This window comes from Phyllobates terribilis, unplaced genomic scaffold, assembly GCF_046119375.1.
Source record: "Phyllobates terribilis strain yellow unplaced genomic scaffold, ASM4611937v1 Scaffold_7__3_contigs__length_470593459, whole genome shotgun sequence".
Lineage (NCBI taxonomy): Eukaryota > Metazoa > Chordata > Amphibia > Anura > Dendrobatidae > Phyllobates > Phyllobates terribilis.
This window is the reverse complement of record NW_027362767.1, coordinates 289,916,677-289,940,809: the sequence shown is the minus strand read 5'-3', so window position 1 is coordinate 289,940,809 and position 24,133 is coordinate 289,916,677. Positions and strand designations below refer to the sequence as shown.

At 41.8% G+C, this 24,133-nt stretch overlaps 1 protein-coding gene across 1 annotated transcript in view; it reads left to right on the top strand.

The window, feature by feature from the left end:
• LOC141153177 (phosphatidylinositol 3,4,5-trisphosphate 5-phosphatase 2A-like) overlaps positions 1-24,133 on the top strand; it is a 124,232-nt gene that overhangs the window by 2,877 nt on the left and 97,222 nt on the right. The window contains exons 3-5 of the mRNA XM_073637877.1: positions 9,642-9,705; positions 15,264-15,393; positions 20,356-20,551. Coding sequence (XP_073493978.1) covers positions 9,642-9,705; positions 15,264-15,393; positions 20,356-20,551 — 390 coding nt within the window. The remainder of the gene's footprint in view (positions 1-9,641; positions 9,706-15,263; positions 15,394-20,355; positions 20,552-24,133) is intronic.

Below are 24,133 nucleotides of genomic sequence, written 5' to 3'. Positions count from 1 at the left end.
CTAATAAACCCAGATTTGGAGACAATAAAACAATCCATGAAGTTCAGCAAAAAACATCCCTATTCAGTATCAATTGCTGCTGATGTTACTTACAGGGAATCTGTCACCATGAAAAATGGCCCCTAACTACTACAACTTTTAGGTTAAATCCATATAATCCATATATGAGTGGATAAACGAACAGACATAGATTCTAAAGATGTAATTCTTATCTCTGAACTCACTTTCCTTCCCCTGTCGTAAGCTGGTAAATCTGTGCACTGTATGATAACAAGGCATATAAGAGTCCAGCTGTGATGCTTCTCTGAGTTAGGAGTCCTGGCAATACATTGCAATGCAGAACACGGGACGTTCATGGGATCACTGTTGGCAAATGGAATGGAGTTCAGAGATAAGAATTAGGTCCTTGGGATCTTTATACATTTGTTACATTTAGACTGCCCAGTGTATTTTTTTAAAGGGGATTTTTTAAAGTGGTTGTTTAAAGCTCCACTTTAATGCTTAAAATAATAAAATAAAGTATTGTCACCTTACCAACCCCCTGCTGTGCCTCCTCCATTGCTGCCTCTCCACTGGTCTCTGTACTTCTTCGCTTTAAATGAGCATGTGACTGCTATAGCCAATTACTGGAAGAGGTCTGGCAGGAGATTGATATGGTAAGTTTATAAACTTTTATTATTTTTAAGGAAGCACGCCTATCAAAGTTTTTATCCTCTTCATATATTGCGTCATCATATTATATAGCACTGGGTAGTTACAATTGCTCATTTTGCCTTTCTACCAAGTTAATTCTTCTCTTTCCCATTAGGTCTATGACATCACATGATTAGAAATAGACTAGCTGAATCCTTCCAAGCTCTATATACAAACAGGAAGTTTATTTTCCCTGCATGAGTCATAAGTCACTGCAAAAGTCCCCAGCGTGGGGGAGGAGTGGAGCAGCTGGGTCAGGAGTTGAAGAGTGGGATGATTCATGCAGGGAAGAGACTTTCTTTTTACACCTAGAGCAGAGAAAAAATAATTATCTGTGCCAAAATGGGGGACATTATACAATATGGGGGCCACAATAGGGTCATTATAATTATATTGAGGTCACAATGGGAGACATAATACTGTATGGGGGCAACAATGGGGCCAGAATGGGGGAACATTATACTGTTTTGGGGTCAGCACCTTGGTTCCTTCTCCAGTAGTTGCCTGCTAACTGTGTCGGTATGAAGCTTTGAATATTATACCACTTAATTTGGTGGCTGGGGCTTATTATATTATGAATATGTAGGACTTGCTTTCATTACTGTCTGAGAGTTATTTTAAGCCCCAGACCATTAATATAATAAGCCCCCTGACAACACCACTTACCCCTCAGGCAATAACCATGGCATGAGCAGCATTTAATAATCTCATAATATTCAGCTGTTTATATTTATGAGATTATTAGTGCAGTTTATGCCATAGTTATGGTCTGGAAGGGACTAAGAGCAAGTGATGACGGATGATTATTTACTGCATATCATGGGTACTCTGTTACTTATCCCCCCACAGTAAGTATCATGTGCAGCAAATATTCATACCCCGCAGTCTTTTAGCTAGGAAACTAGCTGATTTGCAGTGTTAAGTGTTCTGTGCACTTAGACTGTCATTGTTCTCAACAGCACATGCCTTGCTTTACAATGGACAATGTGCTGCCAAGAATGATAATTTTTAAGCCAGCCTAAAAATAATTTTATCCCGATGAATGGGAGATTTTCTCATTGATTGGATGACTGGCATCCTTTTCACACTGCGAGATTATCGTGAAACGCGCAGTGATGGATGATTACTGCACATCATCATCACGATTACTGACTGTGACAATAAACAGCGAGGGACAGTGGGGATGGCGAATGGCATATGATGGATGATAACTGCAAATTATTGCTACTATGTTAATATTGGGGTAAGAGGTATGGATGATTACTGCTATAATTGCAGTGATTATAATCTGGGGGGGGGGTGATTACTGCAATGTTTACTGTGATTACATATGTGGTTTATTCACTTCTGCCTGTTGTGTCATTATTTCCTTACTGTGTGCTTATATATACTTATGTATATGGTTTCATCATTGCTGATATATTCATGTATATGGTTTATTTATTGCTGGGTGCTGGTATATACTTATATATACAGTTTCTTTGCTGCTGGTATATACAGTATTTGTATATAGAGTTTATTCACTGGAGGATGCTGATATATACATATACTGTATATAAGTTTGCAAAGTTGGCAGATGAAGGGAGTGACGGTACAGGGGTAGCACTACTGCAGCAAGGCATGTCCCCTAAAAGCCGGAGGAGTGTCAGCTCCAGTAAAGAGGGAAATAGGAGAGTAGGGCAGGCCAGGCAGGTGCTGGTAGTGGGGGACTCAATTATTAGGGGAACAGATAGGGCAATCTGTCACAAAGACAGGGATCGTCGAACAGTGTGCTGCCTACCTGGCGCTCGAGTCCGGCACATCGCTGATCGGGTTGACAGATTACTGGGAGGGGCTGGTGAGGACCCAGCGGTCATGGTGCACATTGGCACAAATGACAAATTTAGAGGTAGGTGGAAGGTCCTTAACCCCTTTAGAGCCCATGCCGTATTAGTACGCACATTTGCGTACTGCCCGTTCAGTGAGGGCTGCTGCGCTGAGCCCTCACTGAACGGAGCACATGTCAGCTGATTCTTACAGCTGACATGTGCCCGCAACAGCCGCGGGTGGAATCGCGATCCACCCGCGGCTGTTAACCTGTTAAATGCCGCTGTCAATCTCCGACAGCGGCATTTAACGCGCGCTTCCTGGAAGCGCGTCCTAAGCCCTGGCCACCGGCGACCCCGTCACGTGATCGCGGGTCGCCGATGGGCGTACATGACAACCCAGGGTCTGCAGCAGGGTCTGTGGTTGTCATGATCTGTTCGCTATGAGCGCCACCTAGTGGTCGGCGCTCATAGCACAGGACCAATTCTGCTATATGCAGGGGATCTGCCGATCCCCTGTATGTAGCAGAACCGATCAGACAACTGCTGCTTCTAGTCTCCTATGGAGACTATTGAAGCATGCAGTAAGTGAAAAAAAAAAGTTTTTAAAAAAATAAAAAAAATATAAAAGTTTAAATCACCCCCCTTTCGCCCCATTCAAAATAAAATAATAAAAAATAAACCCCACATACACATATTTGGTATCGCCGCGTTCAGAATCGCCCGATCTATCAATATAACAAAAGAATTAATCCGATCGGTAAACGGCGTAACGAGAAAAAAATTCTAAACGCCAGAATTACATTTTTTGGTTGCCACAAAATTGCAATAAAATGCAATAACGGGCGATCAAAACATTGGATCTACACCAAAATGTTATCAATAAAAACGTCAGCCCGGCGCGCAAAAAATAAGCCCTCACCCAGCCACAGATCACGAAAAATGGAGACGCTACAGGTCTCGGAAAATGGCGCTATTTTTTTTTTATTTTTTTACCAAATTTTGGAATTTTTTTTCACCACTTAAATATAAAAGAACCTATACATGTTTGGTGTCTACAAACTCGTAATGACCTGGAGAATAAGAATAGCAGGTCATTTTTAGCATTCAGTGAACGTGGTAAAAAAAATAAATAAAAAACAACTGTGGTATTGCACTTTTTTTGCAATTTTACCGCACTTGGAATTTTTTTCCTGTTTTCCCGTACATGATATGGTAAAATTAGTAATGGCGTTGAAAAGTACAACTCGTCCCGCAAAAAATAAGCCCTCACATGGCCATATTGACCAAACAATAAAAGCGCTATGGCTCTGGGAACAAGGGGAGCAAAAAACGAAAAAGCAAAAACGACAAAACCCAAGGTTGCGAAAGGGTTAAAGATGATTTCAGGGAATTAGGCTGCAAGCTGAAAGCAAGGACCTCCAAGGTGGTATTCGCTGAAATACTACCGGTACCACGTGCCACGCCAGAGAGGCAACGGGAGATTAGGGAGATAAATAAGTGGCTCAAGAACTGGTTTAGGAAGGAGGGATTTGGGTTCCTGGAGAACTGGGCCGACTTCTCAGTTGGCTACAGACTCTACGCTAGGGACCAGCTGCACCTTAATGGGGAGGGTGCAGCTGTGCTGGGGGAGAAAATGGCTAGAAGATTGGAGGAGTGTTTAAACTAGGGATTGGGGGGGAGGGTATTCATTTTATAGGTGGGGAAGATAGTGCAGATAGTGACCTAGGCACAAATAAAGAAATTGGGGGTGGGGTTAGAACAGTCAATAAAGTAAGAAGGAATAGAGGTACAGAGAGATACATAAAATGCATGTACACTAATGCCAGAAGCCTCACCAACAAAATGGAGGAATTAGAATTAATTTTGTTGGAAAATAATTATGACATGGTAGGGATATCTGAGACGTGGCTGGACGAGAGCCATGACTGGGCAGTTAATTTACAGGGCTATAGTCTGTTCAGAAATGACCGTACAAACAATCGAGGGGGGGGAGTGGGTTTATATGAAAAATCATCCTTAAAACCTGTCTTGCGGGAGGATATACAGTATGTGAATCTAATGAAAATGTACAGTCCCTGTGGGTGGAGATAAGGGGAGGGGGAAAAAATAATAAATTACTGATAGGAGTTTGTTATAAGTCTCCAAAAATAATGGAAGTAGCGGAGAATATCCTCATAAAGCAAATAGATGAAGCAGCGACTCAAGGAGAAGTCATTATTAAGGGAGACTTCAACTACCCTGAAATACATTGGGGGACAGAAACATGTAGTTCAAGCAAAGGAAATAGGTTTTTGACTACTATGGGAGACAATTGACTCGCCCCCTGGGCCGTGGGGCACTCGGAGCTGGGCAATAGGGAGACGATGGGGGTAGTGGTGGCGACCCGGTTCCATGGCTCAGGGTGGTCAGACCAATGGCAGTCTGCTATGTGCTGTTGGTAATGTCCGACTACGCCACCCGTGGATTGCGGTTATTAGGAACCGCTGCTGCAAGGCAGTCCCCTGAGGTTGATGGTATGCGCAGCTGAGATTGTATAACTCCCCACGGGAAGAGTGTAACCCCAGGGCAGCGCAGTGGATGGTGGGGGTGATGGTGCAGGGAGTCCCAGTACCGTTAGTGCGGGAGGAGCGACAGAGTACACAGACAACGCACTACAGTCCAATGCCTTTTACTCACAGTTCAGATTCTCCGGGTCACTTCTGTACAGGTAGTGACCACCGAAGCCGTGCGGTGTCCACCAGGTGAGGGGCTCCGCCAACCCCCAGGCAGTTCAGGAGCATGGCCCAGGACCCCCTTTTATCCTTTCTCTGGCCTGCCTCACCAGTGACCCACTTTTGTCCAGCTGCCGCGAACTTGTGCGGGTAAACGTGGATCCCGTTCCCCACTGTTCTATATGGTGCCTTCCTAGCAGGTTTAATGAGGTGTCGCACCAATAAATGATCACGACCTCCGGTCTTTGGCTGAGGGTTGTTTCTCCTCCACCAACTTGGGATCCGGTACCCTTAATCTGCCTGACCCTTCACCCTATATTCTCGTGGGTTCTTAGGGTCCCTTCTGCCTTCTTGTTCCTGAGCCCTTCTGTTACTCTCTCTCTCCTTCCCTGCTGTTCCTTGCTGTTTCTGTTCCTTTCTGTTCTTGTTCCTCTCTGTTCTTGTTCCTTTCTGTTCCCGGCCTTTTCTCTAGGCCTGCCTCTGAGCAGAGCTCCTACAGAGCCTCTGCTCCCTGTCCTCTCCACTCACTGAACTTCACTGAACAGACTTCTTCGACCCCCAGAACTAAGATGGTGCCCACCTTTTATACCCTTCCCTAGTGTGTGAGCTCAGGTGACCAGCAACCAATGAGCTCCTACCTACGCTCAGGAACCAACCTCTATCTGCTCCTACATCACTGGGTATTCCTCCCCCCTCCCCACTCCAGCCAGGGACATGGTCTGTCGTGCCTGCATTTCTGTCTAATGGGAGCATCGTTGAACTGTCCCTCGGAAATGGGGTGAGTGTGCTGTATGCAGCTAACTGAGCCCTGGTCCATACTCCATCCTTACCTGGGAGTGGAATACCACACCTCTGGCAGAGGTGCAATACCCCTGTAGCGGCCGAGCCCTTGGGGCGCTACACAATTACCTTTCACAACTGGTTCAGGACCCAACAAGAAGGGGGGCACTGCTAGACCTAATATTAACCAATAGGCCAGACTGCATATCAAATATACGAGTTGGGGGTCACTTGGGTAATAGTGATCACAAAATAATACGTTTTCATGTAACCTTTAATAAGATGTGTAGTAGAGGGGTTACAAGGACACTAAACTTCAGGAAAGCAAATTTCCAATGGTTAAGAGATGATCTTAGTGCAATAAACTGGGACGATATCCTGAGACATAAAGCTACACAAAGCAAATGGGAGACATTTATTAACATCCTGAATAGGACCTGTGCACAATATATACCCCTTGGGAATAAACATGCTAGAAATAGGAGGAAACCACTATGGCTAAATAGAGCTGTAAGGGGCGCAATAAGTGACAAAAAGAAAGCATTTAGAGAACTAAAGCAAGTAGGTAGTGATGAGGCATTAAATAAATATAGAAAATTAAATAAATTATGTAAAAAACAAATCAAGGCAGCAAAGATTGAGGCAGAGAGAATCATTGCCAGAGAAAGTAAAAATAACCCCAAAATATTCTTTAACTACATAAATAGTAAAAAACTAAAAATTGATAGTGTTGGCCCCCTTAAAAATAGTCTGGGTGAAATGGTGGATGAGGATGAGGAAAAAGCCAATATGCTAAATGATTTTTTTTCAACCGTATTTACACAAGAAAATCGCATGACAGAAAACATGATTAGTGATAACAAAAATTCTCCATTAAATGTCACTTGCTTAACCCAGCAGGAAGTACGGCGGCGTCTAAAAATCACTAAAGTTGACAAATCCCCGGGCCCGGATGGGATACACCCGCGAGTACTGCAGGAATTAAGTAACGTCATAGATAGACCATTATTTTTAATCTTTAAAGATTCCATAATAACCGGGTCTGTACCACAGGACTGGCGTATAGCAAATGTGGTGCCAATATTCAAAAAGGGGACAAAAACTGAACTTGGAAATTATAGGCCGGTAAACTTAACCTCTACTGTGGGTAAAATCCTGGAGGGTTTCCTAAGAGATGCTATGATAGAGTATCTGAAGAAGAATAACTTCATGACCCAATATCAACATGGGTTTACGATGGACCGTTCCTGTTAAACTAATCTGATCAGTTTTTATGAGGAGGCAAGTTCTGGACTGGACCAAGGAAATGCAGTGGATGTTGTGTATATGGACTTTTAAAAAGCTTTTGATACGGTTCCACACAAAAGGTTGATACATAAAATGAGAACAATGGGGATAGGGGAAAATATATGTATGTGGGTTAAGAACTGGCTCAGTGATAGGAAACAAAGGGTGGTTATTAATGGAAAACACTCAGACTGGGTCTCAGTTAACAGTGGGGTACCACAGGAGTCAGTATTGGGCCCCCTTCTTTTTAACATATTTATTAATGACCTTGTAGGGGGCATACAGAGTAATATTTCAATATTTGCAGATGACACTAAACTCTGCAGGGTAATCAATACAGAGGAGGACAATTTTATATTACAGGAGGATCTATGTAAACTAGAAGCTTGGGCTGATAAATGGCAAATGAGCTTTAATGGGGATAAATGTAAGGTAATGCACTTGGGCAGAGGAAATAAAATGTATAATTATATGCTTAATTGTAAAACACTGGGCAAAACTGTAACTGAAAAAGACCTGGGTGTATTGGTGGACGACAAGCTCACGTTTAGTGGCCAGTGTCAGGCAGCTGCTGCAAAGGCAAATAAAATAATAGGATGCATTAAAAGAGGCATAGATGCTCATGAGGAGAACATAATTTTACCTCTATACAAGTCATTAGTGCGACCACACTTAGAATACTGTGTACAGTTCTGGTCTCCGGTGTATAAGAAAGACATAGCTGAACAAGAGCGGGTGCAGAGAAGAGCGACCAAGGTTATTAGAGGACTGGGGGGTCTGCAATACCAAGACAGGTTATTACACTTGGGGTTATTTACTGTGGAAAAATGAAGGCTTCGGGGTGATCTTATTACTATGTACAAGTATATGAGGGGACAGTACAAAGACCTTTTTACTCTGAGGCCTGAGACGGGGACAAGGGGGCATCTTCTACGTCTGGAGGAAAGAAGGTTTAATCATAATCACAGACGGGGATTCTTTACTGTAAGAGCAGTGAGACTATGGAACTCTCTGCCGCATGATGTTGTAATGAGTGATTCACTGTTAAAGTTTAAGAAGGGCATGGATGCCTTTCTTGAAAAGTATAATATTACAGGTTATATATACTAGATTCCTTGATAGGGCGTTGATCCAGGAAACTAGTCTGATTGTCGTATGGAGTCGGGAAGGAATTTTTTTCCCCAATGTGGAGCTTAATGTTTGCCACATGGTTTTTTTTTGCCTTCCTCTGGATCAACAAGTTAGGCTATGGGTTGAACTAGATGGACTTAGTCTTCCTTCAACCTTAAAAACTATGTTACTATGTAGTTATATATTGTTTTTTATGCATGATTTTATTAAAGATTTTTAGTTTTTACAATATCTCACGGCATTACATGTCATATAAAAGTGCATTTATTAAATATTTATCTTACGCTTTTCAATTTAGTAAATGGCAGTGTGAACAAAGTGCTTGTTGCTTCCATCACTGTCTACCTTGTTTCCATACATCTATTCTGCCTCCAACTTAAACATGTTTTCAAGTACTTAAAATATTAACCTTAAACATGAATTAAGTCTAGGCTGGTCAGGCTTAACTTCCATGTGTTTCCTCATTCTTTCTTAGTTTTCTTAAAAGGGAATGTGTCAGCAGGATTTCTACCCATCACCCCCCTCCAACGATTTATATGTACAGTACATGTAGCTCTAGCTCTTTTAAATGCTCTTGGGACATTACCTTCATATGGCCAGTCCTTTCCACAGCTACTGAGAAATCAGTGTTTGAATTGATATGTAAATGAGGTTGAAGAGCTATTTGTAGATCTGAAGCCTCTGTCACTCCAGCTCTATGAGGACATCAGGATATATTATCTTCATCTATACTGATTGTTTATACACAAAGTAAGAATCAAGGGGCATCTTTCTTCGTTTATACCACGTGTTCACATATAAAGAGACAATCAGGACACATTACCTTTATCTTTGTTGATTGGATCATTACCGGAGCGCAACATATTTGGACTCTTGATGACAACTTTCATAGGATCATCCAATCTAACATATATCCTATATTTATGTGTTTGTTAATAATTGTTGGGAATATTTTTAAGTGCACATAGCGTAGTTTGCATCTTCATCTGTTTTATTCGCTGAATTGGAAGCAAACTGCAGCAGACGACTTCTCGCTTATTTCAGAAAATGTACACAATAGAAGGCGGTAGCGCCGGCATTGCTCTATTCTAAGATAATGGATATTAATTGAACACATTTGTTTTGTTAGCTTTTCTTTCTCATATACAAGGATTTATCATGTTATACTTACTGTATTAAGTTACAAAAAAGATTACAAAGAAAGTGTTATATTTTTTTTGTTTACCATAAGGTACCTTCAGCAGGTGCATACCTATCGTGTCTTACAAGATGAGAATGGATTACTCTCAGTTCAGGTGCGTATGTATAAAACAAAGCATATTGTACATAAATGTGTAATAAAATATGTACAGTGGGGAAAAAAGGTATTTACTCAGCCACCAATTGTGCCCAGCGACAGCCCCAAAACATCACTGCTCTAGAGGAGAACTGCATGGAGGAATGGGTCAACATACCAGCAACAGTGTGTGCCAACCTTGTGAAGACTTACAGAAAACGTTTGACCTCTGTCATTGCCAACAAAGGATATATAACAAAGTATTGATGAACTTTTTTTGTAGGTGACTAAATACTTATTTTCCACAAAAAAATTGAAAAAAATTTCTTTCCAAATCAGACAATGTAATTTTCAGGATTTGTTTTCTCATTTTGTCTCTCATAGTTGAGGTCTACCTATGATGTCAATTACAGGTCTCTCTCATCTTTTTAAGTGGGAGAACTTGCACAATTGGTGGCTGACTAAATACTTTTATCCCCACTGTATATCTGGTTTCTACATGTACTCTGATCCACTGAGGCTGCTATTGCCCCCAAAACACTATAATCCACACTGAGTTCCTCCCCTCCATTCCAAATGGCTTAACATATGATCAAAATCATGAGCTGCTGTCATCATTAAGAGATGTTTAACCAATGTACAGTCATGGCTAAAAGTTTTGATGCTGACACAAATTACGGTTTTCATAAGTTTGCAGCTCCAGTTTTTATAGTGGCAATTTGCATTAACCCTAGCTTGTTATGAAAAGTGATCAGATGAATTCCAAAACATTGCAAAAGTTATTTCCTGCTATGAAAATTAACTTAATCACAAAAAAAAACATTCCACTACTTTAAAGTCCTGTTACAAAATGACCTGCTTACATCATTTCAGTGATCTTTTTGCTAGCACAAGAGACAGTGTTAACGAAGGCAAGATGGTTAATATCACTATGTCATGCTGATTGAATTATAACAGCTGACTGGTTGCTTTAGAAGGAGGGTGATGCTTGAAATATTTTTCTGTTAAACATGGTTACCTTCAAGGAAACATGTGAAGTCATCATTGCTTTGCATCAAAAAGGTTTTACAGGCAAGGACATTGCTGTTTGTAATATTGCCCATTAATTTAAGCAATTATCGGATTATTAAGACCTTCAAAAAGAGAGCTTCAATTACTTTGAAGAATGCTTCCAAGAAATTATAGCAAGTGCTTAGAGGTTACTCTGATATCAACAATAGCAGCATAAACAACTTCCCTCCGCGAATAACGTCAAGGAGAAACAGACATGCTACCGGAATTATACAGTGATTGGAGAGGACTGGGGTAAAGTTATTTTCTTTGATGAAGACCCCTTCAGATTTTTTGGGGAGGTTTGGAAGACTGGTTGTCTCGAGATGAAAAGGTGAGCACTACCATAAGTCATGTTTCATATCAGCAGTAAAACATCCTAGACCATTCATGTGTGGAGTTGCTTTTCATCCAAGGAAGTGGGATCACTCACAATTTTGCATAAGAACACTACCATGAATAAAAAAAATGGTGTCTAAACATTCCCCAAGAGCAACTTCTCCCACGAAGGAGCAATTTACTATTGAACAATGCTTTTTTCCAACGTGATGGAGCAGCATGTCACAAGGAAAAATTGTAAATGGCTTGATGAAAAAAAAATTGAAATTTTGGGTCAGGGAATTGACTAGAATAGTCCTCAGATCTCATTCCCATTGAGATCCTTCAGTCAATCCACAAAAAGCAGATGGACAAACAAAACTCCAGAAATTTTGATAAACTCTAAGCACTAATTAGACTACAAAGGACTGTGATCTGTCAGAATTTGACCCAAAAGCTTATATCCAGCATGGAAAATATTGCAGATGTCTTGAAAAATAAGGATCGGAACTGTAAATATCGAGTCTTTCCATGAACTTGATGTATTTATCAATAAAAGTGTAAAAACCTATGAAATGCTGATAATTTTCTTCTGACTAAATATCTAAAAACGCTAAAGCAGCAAAATTTGTGATGATGAAAATTTGAGTCAGTGAAAACTTTTAGCCACAAGTATATAAGAAAAATACAATGCATCTCTTTGTATATCTGATCTAACCCTCCACATTTTCTTTCTCGCCACATTATTTTCTGCATACTCTTCATGATTTGGTTTCCTTTCATAGCCACAGAAATGAGAGGTGTTACAGCTTAAAGCAAATTTTATTACCCAACAGTATGTGTCAACCAATTCCCACGTGTCAGAAATGAATAATGTGTATTTAATATCAAAAGAAAGAAATCTGTGGGTGTACAAGTCATTATTTGGTTGTTGTAGACATACTTTGCTAGAATTCTCAAAGGGTTTTTCATAATGCAAAAGCAATTTTCACAATGAAGGACATTTTATCTTTAGAAACTTAATATATTGCAGTCAGGTTAGAAAGTACGGTAATCTGTTCCTAATGATATTGCCTATCACTCCTACAAAGTATCTACAGTCATGGCCAAAAAGGTTGGCACTCTTGAAATTGTTCCAAAAAATGAAGTATTTCTCCCAGAAAATGATTGCTATTACACATGTTTTGCTATACATGTTTATTTATTTTGTGTGTATTGGAGCAACACAAAAAAACAGAGAAAAAAAGGCAAATTGGATATAATTTCTCACACAACCCCAAAAAATGGGCCAGACAAAATTGTTGGCACCTTTCCAAAAAGATAGGTAAACAATTTTGTTTCAAGCATGTGATACTCATTCAAACCCACCTGTGGCAAGTAACAGGGGTGAATGTGACACCCCAGGGGTCTGGTTGCCACAGTAATAGAGATATTATGTCTGAGAGCAAGTGGGAGGTTTCTCTGGTCAGGAGCCCTAAGCATGCAACACTGCCCGCCCAGACCTGGGAGGGGAGGAATCTGCCCTTATAAACTGGGTCTGGGGCGGGATTAGGTGAGACAGAGCCTGCAGAACAAGCAGAGCAGTCAGAGCCTGGAGAGGGAAAGTGAGAACAGGAGCTCTGTAGGAGCAGCAGCTGAAGGCCAGGGGCTGTGAGCAGAGATATAGCTCGCCCTGGCTGAAGTTACTAAAACCGGACACAGGAGTCCGAGGCTGTGGGGACTGATATATACCCAGCAGCAGAAACCAGCCGGCAGGGGATTCCAGGTCCTCTGGCCATAGAAGCCCGGAGGCTCAGTCACAAAGAAGGGACCAGCGCCACCATCCAGGAGCGGAGGCTAACAGAAGGCCCCAAATCACCAGCCATACGGGTGAGCACCACACGGTATACTCAGGGACATGGGCTACTTGTAACTGCTGACAGCAAGGTAGCCAGGAAGAGTGCAGATAAACGGGGAGGCCTACAACTCCACCTGGCCAGGGGAACTCCTGCTTGCTCGCAGACTGACCAGGCCCCTTATACTAGCCAGTACTCCCGGGAGGGTCTGCCTTGTACCATCAGTAAAGACCCTGAACTGCACCTCACGTCTCTGTGATTCCTTGCCGCACCAGCACCATTAGCACTGGGACCCTCACACCATCACTCCCATCATCTCTCACATTAGCTGCCCTGAGGCAATACTTCTCCCGTGGGGAGTTATCCCATACTCGGCTGCGCAGACAACATCAGCCTCAGCGGTCGGCAGCGCAGCGGCGGTCCCCACTGACCGCAATCCACGGGTGGCATAGTCGGACATTTGCTATACATTAAGACTGCCACTGGTTTGACCACCCTGGGCACGGACCGGGTCACCGCCACATGGAGACTACAACCCCCAGCATTCTACAACAGGCCCGGTTCCGGGTTCCCCTGCACAACACAGGTCCAGGGGGTGCGTCATGGACAATATGAAAAACAAACCTGAAACTAGGGGAGAAGTTACCTCAATCTTTGCATTGTGTGTCTGTGTGTGCCACACTAAGCACGGAGAAAAGAAAGAGGAAAAGAGAACTGTATGAGGACTTGAGAACCAAAGTGTTGAAAAATATGAACAATCTCAAGGTTACACATCCATCTCCAGAGATCTTAATGTTCTTTTGTCCACGGTGCGCAAAATAATCAAGAAGTTTACAACCCAATTGCACTGTAGCTAATCTCCCTGGATGTGGACGGCAGAGAAAAATTGATGAAAGGTTGCAATGCAGAATAGTCTGGATGGTGGATAAGCAGCCCCAATCAAGTTCCAAAGAAATTCAAGCTCTCTTGCAGGCTCAGGGTGCATCAGTGTCAGTGCAAACTATCCATCAACATTTGAATGAAATTAAACGCTATAGCAGTAGACCCAGGAGAACCCCTCTGCTGACACAGAGACAGAAAAAAGCTAGACAGCAGTTTGCCAAAATGTACGTGAATAAGTCTAAATTCTTCTGGGAAAGTGTCTTGTGGACTGATGAGACCAAGAGACCAAGATAGAGCTTTTAGGTAAAGCACATAATTCTACTGTTTACTGAAAATGGAATGAGGCCTACAAAGAAAAGAACATAGTGCCTACAGTCAAATATGGTGGAGGTTCAAAGATGTTTTGGGGTTCAAAGATGTTTTTCTCTTCTGTAGAGTGTACACCCTTATGGTCCACGGAGGTCTTTTCTCTCTCTCGTGTAGAGTGGAGTGTAAGCCCTTATGGTCAGCAGGGCCCTTTCTCTCTCTCCTGTAGAGTGTAAACTTTTATGATCGACAGGGTGCTCTCTCTCTCCTGTAGAGCATAAGCTCTTATGGTCAGTAGGGTCCTCTCTCTTCTGAAGAGTCTAAGCTCTTATGGCCAGCAGGGTTCTCTCTGTCTCCTCTCTCTCCTCTCCCCCTTGTGTATTTTTCAAGCAATTGCAAGTTTTCCAGTATTAAAATTCAGGCGAATTTATTTGCCATAAATTTAATTTTTTAGGAGAATTTGGTGAAGTAGGCGAATTTGAATTTCAAAAGATCCGCTCATCTCTACTTAGCAAATCATACTTAAAATAGGCTTTCTGACAACTAAAGCTGAGTATATTGGCACAGGTAAAGGGGTTGTCCCAGAATTAGATATTGATGAGATAGGAAATCAATATCAGATTGATGATGGTCTAACACCTGGCAGCGCCACCCACCAGTTGTTTTCAGCCCTGTAGTGACTACACGGCAGTGTATAGAGCCAAAACAGCACAGCCTTGTACATTAAGTAGTGGCCATTCTTGGGTGCTGCAGCTCCACTTCTACTGAAATAAATGGCAGCTGAACTGCAGTACCCAAGATTAGCCACAGGGAGTGTATAGAGCTGTGCTGTTGCGGCTATACCCACTATGAACATTCAACCATGGTGGGAGAGGCAAACAGATGATTGGTGTTGGTGCCAGGTGTCAGATCCCCACCAATCTGATATTGATGACCCATCCTGGGGATATAATCCATAGCTGAGTCCTGGGGCATAATCTCTGCACCCTGTGATAATAGGTTATCTTCAGGTTCCAGTTTGGTACCAGTGTCCAGTACCAAGGTGTTTACCCATGGAAAAACGTATGGTAATAGATTTGCTATCTGTAGGATTGTATTTGCCTTTTCCATAGCTTTTAGTGTTATCAGTGATGGCTTCATGTTCTGTTTTCTATTTTGATACAAGTGTTTTTCCTTTATCATTCAGTCTGTGGAAGGAATTGAGGTGAAAAAATTCCCCAGTCTCAGAGAACTCATTGCAGCATACAGATGCAAGGGGAATGGGCTGGTGACTGGATTACACTACCCTGTTGGTAGGCAAGGAGAGGCTAAAGCTGGTATGTAGTCCACCTTTATATATCTATGTGTCATTCTGTATTATACAGCTGTCATCTGTTATTGACCAGCAGTGACTGGAGTTAGCTCTGATCGCTACAGTTTAATCCTTTGAATGCTCACAGAGGGAAATGGTTAAGCAGTTAGGGGTTCATAAAGGTGTCTATTTGACAAGAATTTTGGCTGGACTTCATAGGAGACATCACAGATAAAAAAGCAGCCATACTTACATTACCATGTCTAGACAAAAAAGCGTTACGGGATGCATCAGGTCCCCTATGATAAAGGCGGGGGCAGCACAGGTTGAAAATACTAATAAAACCACCTTTACTAACCCACCAAACATCCGTGGGGTGGCTGCCTCATATTCTAAATGCACACAGGCTTGCATAGGCTGTCATTCACTATCTACTGCGGGACCGAGCTATTGCAATACAGGTGCTTCTCACAAAATTAGAATATCATAAAAAAGTTAATTTATTTCAGTTCTTCAATTCAAAAGTGAAACTCATATATTATATAGAGTCATTACAAACAGAGTGATCTATTTCAAGTGTTTATTTCTGTTAATGTTGATGATTATGGCTTACAGCGAATAAAAATACGAAAGTCATTATCTTAGTAAATTAGAATAATTAACAAAAAACACCTGCAAAGTCTTCCAAAGCGTTTAAAAAATGTTCCTTAGTCTGTTTCAGTAGGCTCCACAATCATAGGGAAGACTGCTGACTTAACAGATGTCCAGAAGGCAGTCATTGACACACTCCACTAAGAGAGTAAGCCGCAAAAGGTCATTGCTAAAGAAGCTGGCTGTTCACAGAGTGGTGTATCCAAGCATATTAATGGAAAGTTGAGTGGAAGGAAAAAGTGTGGTAGAAAAAGGTGCACAAGCAACCGGGATAACCGCAGACTTGAAAGGATTGTCAAGAAAAGGCCATTCAAAAATTTAGGGGAGATTCACAAGGAGTGGACTACTGCTGGAGTCATTGCTTCAAGAGCCACCACACACAGACGTATCCAGGACATGGGCTACAAGTGTCACATTCCTTGTGTCAAGCCACTCATGACCAATAGACAACGCCAGAAGCGTCTTACCTGGGCCAAGGAGAAAAAGACCTGGACTGTTGCTCAGTGGCCCAAGGTGTTTTCAGATGAAAGTAAATTTTGAATTTCATTTGGAAATCAAGGTCCCAGAGTCTGGAGGAAGAGTGGAGAGGCCACAATCCAAGCTGCTTGAGGTCTAGTGTGAAGTTTCCACAATCAGTGATGGTTTGGGGAGCCATGTCATCTGCTGGTGTAGGTCCACTGTATTTTATCAAGACCAAAGTCAGCGCAGCCGTCTACCAGGAAATTTTAGAGCACTTCATGCTTCCCTCTGCCGACAAGCTTTTTGGAGACGGAAATTTCATTCTCCAGAAGACTTGGCACCTGTCCACACTGCCAAAAGTACCAATACCTGGTTTACAAACAACAGTATCACTGTGCTTGATTGGCCAGCAAACTCGCCTGACCTTAACCCCATAGAGAATCTATGGGGTATTGTCAAGGGGAAGATGAGAGACACCAGACGCTACAATGCAGACGAGCTGAAGGCTGCTATCAAAGCAACCTGGGCTTCCATAACACCTCAGCAGTGCCACAGGCTGATCGCCTCCATGCCACGCTGCATTGATGCAGTAATTGATGCAAAAGGAGCCCGACCAAGTATTGAGTGCATTTACTGAACATACATTTCAGTAGGCCAACATTTCGGATTTTAAAAACATTTTTCAAGCTGTTGTTATAATGTATTCTAATTTACTGAGATAATGACTTTTGTGTTTTCATTGTCTATAAGCTAAAATCATCAACATTAACAGAAATAAACACTTGAAATAGATCACTCTGTTTGTAATGACTCTATATAATATATGAGTTTCACTTTTGTATTGAAGAACTGAAATAAATTAACTTTTTGATGATATTCTAATTTTATGAGAAGCACCTGTATATAGTGCAAGCAGGTTTAAGGACTGACATTGGGATAAAAAAGGACCCAGTGTGAGGTAAAAAAAAGTTATTAAAAAATAAACATCAACATTTGAATCACTCCTCTTCAATCTTTGAGTATATAAAATTATTGAACCCATTAGTTAAACATTGTAAATTAAAAATAAATCGAAAGAACAAAATTGCAGTGTTTTTAATCAATGCATCTATGCCGAGAAGGTGTTAGGGTGAACAGTTTAATATGTTCACTAGTTGCCTGCTCCTGGCCTAATGGATATGATCAAGTGCATGCAAGAAAGAATATCATCAGACACACACAGTCGGATGTAAGCTCTCCTTGATTAGCTATGGCACAGCTACAAGTTTCCTTTTTTCAACTCCAACATAGATTTATATAAACTGTCAATAGGGGCTCGGTTAGCCCTAGAATGTGAGTAACCAGATGTATTCATTGGTTAGCCCAGGGGGCGTGATCCATGAGGTCATCAGGGGGCGTGATCCATGAGGTCATCAAGGGCGTGGTCCATGAGGTCATCAGGGAGCGAGGTCCATGAGGTCATCAAGGGGCGTAGTCCATGAGGTCATTAGTGTGGGTTGGTCCATGAGGTCATCAGGGGGCGTAGTCCATGAGGTCATCAGGGTGCGTAGTCCATAAGGTCATCAGGGTGGGTTGGTTAGTCCTTCTATAGAATGCAGCTTCTTCCCAGAACAGAGCATGGTGTGATGAAACGGGAAATGGCAGCCATCTTTTGATCTAAACAACCTTATGTAAGGTGAAATAATACACTTTGTGGGTCTTTTCTCTCAATCTCCTATGTCTTGAGGTTAATTAAGTATTTGATCCTATGGCTCGACTCAACAAAGGCAATAAAAATCTAGCAGAACATTGTATGTATCCCCAAATAGTATCACAGTTTGGCACACAAATAAACAAGCCCACACCCAGCTGCGTCGATGGAACAGTAAATAAAGTTAGTGGTCTTGGAATATAGTGACAAACAATTTTTTTTAAAGCGACAAACAGCCTACAGAACGGAGAATGATGGCAGTCCAGGGAAACCATGTCTGTTGTACCAAAAATGTTAATTGTATCGGTATACTGTACACACTGATACTGATAAAGTTAAGAGTGGTGGTCACTCCGGTTTGGGTCCTCAGGGTAAGGGACTTGGGTCAACCACCTCGTCTACCTCCCTTGGAAGCTACGCTACTGCTGAGCATTGTATAATGATTTTAGAACAACATCTGCTCCCGTCCAGACAATGTCTATATTAGGGAAGGCCTTGCATATTTCAGCAAGACAATGTTAAACTAGACACTACATCCATCACATCAGCATGGCTCCACAGAAGAAGAGTTCGGGTGATGAACCGGCCGCCTGCAGTTCAGACCTTTCAACAATAGAAAACATTCGGAAAATTATGAAACGGAAGATCTGGCAGAGAAGACCCAGGACTGTGGAGCAGCAAGAATCCTACATCAGACAAGAATGGGACAACATTCCTGTCCACAAACTCCAGCAATTGGTCTTCCCAGATGTTTACAGACTGGTGCAAAAAGAAGAGGGGATGCTACACAATGGTAGACATGTCCCTGTCCCAATTGTCCCATTCAAATGAAATGGAAAAATATCTAACTTTCACCTTCTAATCTGTGTTCTGTTTTGTTGTGAATAAAATACGGCTATAAGAGGTTTCCAAATCACTATGTTCTTGATTTATTTACATTTTAAACATTTTCTTGAAATTGAGGTTGTAGATACAATGATTGCATTCACAAAAAGGGCATAAAGACATTGGGCATTGAGGGTTATAAAAATGTAGCATTTAAAGCATCACTCCGGCATTTTTTAATATTTCAGCGCTGGAGTGATATCATTAATGCATGTTCCCTGCCCCTAGTAATATACTTACCAGTCACTATCTTCTGCTCTTCCGAGTGCCGCTCCAGAGCCGCTCCGGCGTCTTGTGACCACAGCTCCTGACTGACTGGAATTTAGAGCTAATAGTCAGAACCTCTCAATGTCAGTCAATGAGAGCCTTATCCTGACCTTGTACTGGCCTCCTTCTGGCTCTCATAGACCTACATTGACTAGTGACTTCCGGTATACCCAGCAATCACTGGAGCGATCCGGCTGGTCATCACAACCTGCAGAAGATGACCGGAGTGGACAACAGAAGAAAATAGTGACTGGTAAATATATTCAAGGGGCAGGGAACTTACATTAGTGATGCCACTCCAGCGGTAAAATAAAGAACATGGATGTATAATTGATGTGAGAAAAGTTGAACTTGGTGGATATGTGAAACGATCATTTATATTTGTGAACATGTTATATACATCTACAGACTGGCATATTATGTTCCAGGCCCTCCAGAATGAAATAAGTTCCTAACAATCAATTTCTGTTCACAATAACATTTCCCTATAATGTGTTAAAATGATAAAAAACAAACTGCCTTACTCACTGTCTCAGGCCCCTCGCTGAGTCTCTGCCGCTCCTGCTCCTGGTGTGTGATATTGGCTGCAGTACTGACATGACATCACTGAGCTCAACTGCTCTGCACCTTTCAGAGCCACCGAGCTCTGTGATTGGCTGCCGCACTGTCGACATGACGTCATCAATGCAGTCAATATCAGACATTGGGAGCAGTGGCAGAGGCTCAGCGGTGCATCCAAGTTGGATTAGTATAAAGCATACTCCCCGAAGAACAGTTTTTTCTGATAGCAGACAACTCATTTAAAGGTTTGTTTTTTAATTGCTTTTATAGGATCCTTTTTTATTACAATGATAAAAACTAAACCCATCACAGGCTGGCCCACCACTATGAAACGCTAGTGATCATCTGTAGTCTGTAAGGCTGAGAAGAGAAAGCAAAATTTTCCTTCAGCACTACCACATTGGGAAAAATGAAATCAATGGATTAATTGATGCAAATTGTGTAGTATACTTGTTTTTCATATTTTTCTTTTAGGAGACCATGTTTGCAAATGTCAATGCTGGAAGGAGATAATGAACACAGATTCAAAATGTAGTTTTTCCCAGCGTGATGGGTCAAATAAAATCCGCAATACAACTTTACAAGAATCCCAGCCAGCTACAAGGAGGCAAGAACTGGGCAACTGTAGTCTGATGGCAGAATTAGAGAAGAAGTGCAAAAATCTTTACAGGTTGGTAGTATTGGGACAGAAAACAAGAGAGGAATATGATAAAGATGTTCTCTTATAAGGACACCGTATCATAATTCATAGCAGTGTAGATGTAATGTTGGCATATATTACCTATATTGAGCTCTTATGTGCCAAATTTTATCTGCATCTGAATTATAATGTTTGTACTTATGAAGGTATTGTATTAAGATAAAAAAGTGGTAATACTTAACAAGGAAAACAAAATCTAGAAATCACAGGACCCCATAGCGAAACATCTTATTGTGCCATTCTTCCCCCCCAAAAGAAATATTTTGTGGAGTAGGTGGGGTCATATCTTCCAACTTTTATAAACAGGGAGAGGGACATGTATTGAATTACATTCAGAGCAATTATACCCCTATTGAAGCCCCTTAGTGTTCTCACCCACAGTACCCCTTTCATGGCCATTATAAAGTATTATGCTCCCAAAAATTCCCCCCGACATACAGAGTATGATATGGACAGTGAATCACCCTCCACAATTTCACCCCACATTCCCCTCACATGTACAGTATAAAGCCCCCACATACTATGATGGCCCCCATTTAGTAGCTTCCCCCCACATAAATATGGCGCTCACAGTATGATGGCCCCCATTTAGTAGATTCTCCCACATAAATATGGTGCTCACAGGAGGATGGTCTCTTAGTATGATTCTCCCACAATGCCCATTCAGTGTGATGGCACTTCACTCAGTATGATGCCCACAATACCTCCTACTCAATAGGATGGCCCCCACAGCCACCCACTCAGTCTGATGGCCCCCACAGCCCCCCACTCAGTATGATGGCCCCAACAAGTACTGACATTTTTTTAAAAAAAACACTACCTAGCTGTTGCACAGCTTCTGGATAGTAGAAAACTTCACAGAGCAGATTACATGGGATAGCAAGCTTTTACTTCTCAGAACATAAGGTAAAGGAAAAAACGCACAGTCACTCAGTACTGCACCAGGAAGTAACAACAAAACAGAAAGTACAAGAGAGACTTTTTTCTTTTACAATGCAGTAAAAAAGGAAACTTTATACAACATTGCCATCTACTGTCAGATCAGCATAAAGTCCTCCTTCACACAAACAAAGAAGTCCACAACTGTTGCATATACCAACACTAGCTACTCACCTACCCTCATTTCCCTTTCACGCTGCTCGGGTCTGTGCAGCATGAGGACTAAGGCTCCACACAGCAAGCACAATGTAGTCCCGTCATTGTGCCTCCAGCGGGCTGACTCTCAGACGCCGAGTCGCGCAGAGGTTTTGGTTCTTTGTTCCACCATTCTATTCAATAGCATCTGCATGCTGAGGATGTGGATACCGTTGAAATTGTGATGATGGGTGGTCTGCGGTTGTGGACAGTACGGCCTTGTCTATATCTTTGTGACATGTACTGTATATCATAAAGGGTGCACCCTTGTGTTGTCTATACAGGGTGTGAGGCAGTGAGAGGGATCATATGCGAGGGATGGTATGTATCCCCCAGGATGCGCATTGAAGGTTATTGAACCCACTGGAGTGCATTACAATCACAGACACAGCTGTGCTTGCAGTGTAAAATAAAATAAAGTTTAAACTTGGTCAAGCTATTTGACCAGGTCGGATTAAGAAAACCCGACATGGGCTTTTATTTTTTGAGTGATCTACAGGATGGTAGTGGGGCGGATCGCTCCCTCCAGCCCGGGTCTTACAAGTGGCTCATGGCCACAGTTTTCATTTAAAAACCTGCAGGTTTGGGTGTCAGTGGTTTGTTTGCAAACTGCAGAGCAGGAGGCTCTGTGCACTGAAAGCCTGTGCGAAGGCATAACACAGGCCTGTAAAGGCAACGTAACTGGTGCATCTCAGGGCAAAACGGCGCTGCCGTCGCCCACGGCAACCAGTTTACATGGACTGTTTGGTCCACCCGGCTGTGATCCGGAGGACACCATTTGCATTTAAGTTGTGAGATTTTGCAAATAAAGACATTTAAGTTTAACTTTCCTTGAGTCACTGCCTCATTACCGCACAGTGTGAACACTGCCGCACTATAAGGGATATCGCATAGAACATAGGTTTATGTTTATGGTTATTTAAACAATACTATAATACACCGGATAGTAGAAGCTAAACCTGATGAAGGAGCATATATATATATATATCATACTGTATAATAATTTGTATGTATGCAGTGTAAATCTAAACTTACATGCAGAGATTAATAACTATGTGGTTAATGAATGGCAGACCATAGATTCTAGCAGAGGTCTGCCCACGTGTTGTAGCACGTGGATATATGCAAATAGAGATCACAATTCATATTAGATGAAATGTAATAGTTAGCAATCTTGTGATGTTTCAAGGAAAAGTATGTGATGCAGTTTCCACATCTAAGCGAGCCTTTTAATGATAACCAAGCCGAAATTGAGTGCACTTGTATAAACCACAGAAGGATATGGAAGTTAACCATGAGATAACAGTGTGCTTTAGTAATAGATGTTAGTGTTTTTAAGCATCTTTTTATTTGAAGCATATATTTAAAAACAAATACGATATTGATATGGGAAGTATAAGATAAATTACATTAAAATATAAAGAACATCAAAGCGATTTGCTGCAGGTCTTCTTTTAGAATCCATTCCTTGGGGGGATGTACTGTTATACTGTATTTAGAGTCATTGTCCTGCCGATATGCCCATTTTTGGGTGAGCTTCAATCTTCTAACATGTTTTCACTTCACACTCAATGACCATTTGGTATAATGACAAAAAATTGTAGTAGATTGTTAAGATTCATCAAAGCTGCTCCAATACAAAGCATTTCACAATTCCTTCCCCTTCTGGTCAAGTACTTCCAAAATGATGCAGGTGGCGTGCTGAGTCATAGATAAAGCGTCGGGCAGGAAGGTGAGGACGGTTTCCTGCAGCTCCGCTGCTATTTTCTACTGTACACAGTGGAACTAACGGAATGCTTTATGCCCAGTGCAACACTAATGATGAGGGCAATCTGGCAATGGGCCGCCCCCCCCAGAGCTTTGGGCCCCTGTACGTCTGCCCATGCCTTTATATTATCATTTATGACTGATGTATCTATCTTTATCTCTAACTCTATTAATTTTAATTCCATTTCTAAATCATTTAATTTTTGTTTTCTTTACATATTACACAGCATCACAACTTTTTTGGAATTGGGGTCGTATGTTATACATTATTAAGTAATTTTCCAGAACATGTAGAATAAGCACTGATATAACACTAGATATACAGTAAGTAGCCAGATGAATCACAAAACCATGAGCTATAACTTCCACACCACATGTAACACTGTCCAGTACCCCAACATGAGTTTTGCATTATCGCTTCATCAGGGGGTACTGAAATTGTGCCCACTGCCAGTTTAAATAATGTTCATTTACTGCAACACTATGCAGTGCATGTCACGCATCCATGTGATCCGCTAGACCCAACCGCAGTATTCAAGAAGTCACATTGTGTACATGTGTGCAGTACGAGAACCATAGGTGGCGCTAGGGAGGGGTCAGAGGGGAAGCACATTATCATTTGCACTTCCTAGAAACTTAAAGGGGTTGTCC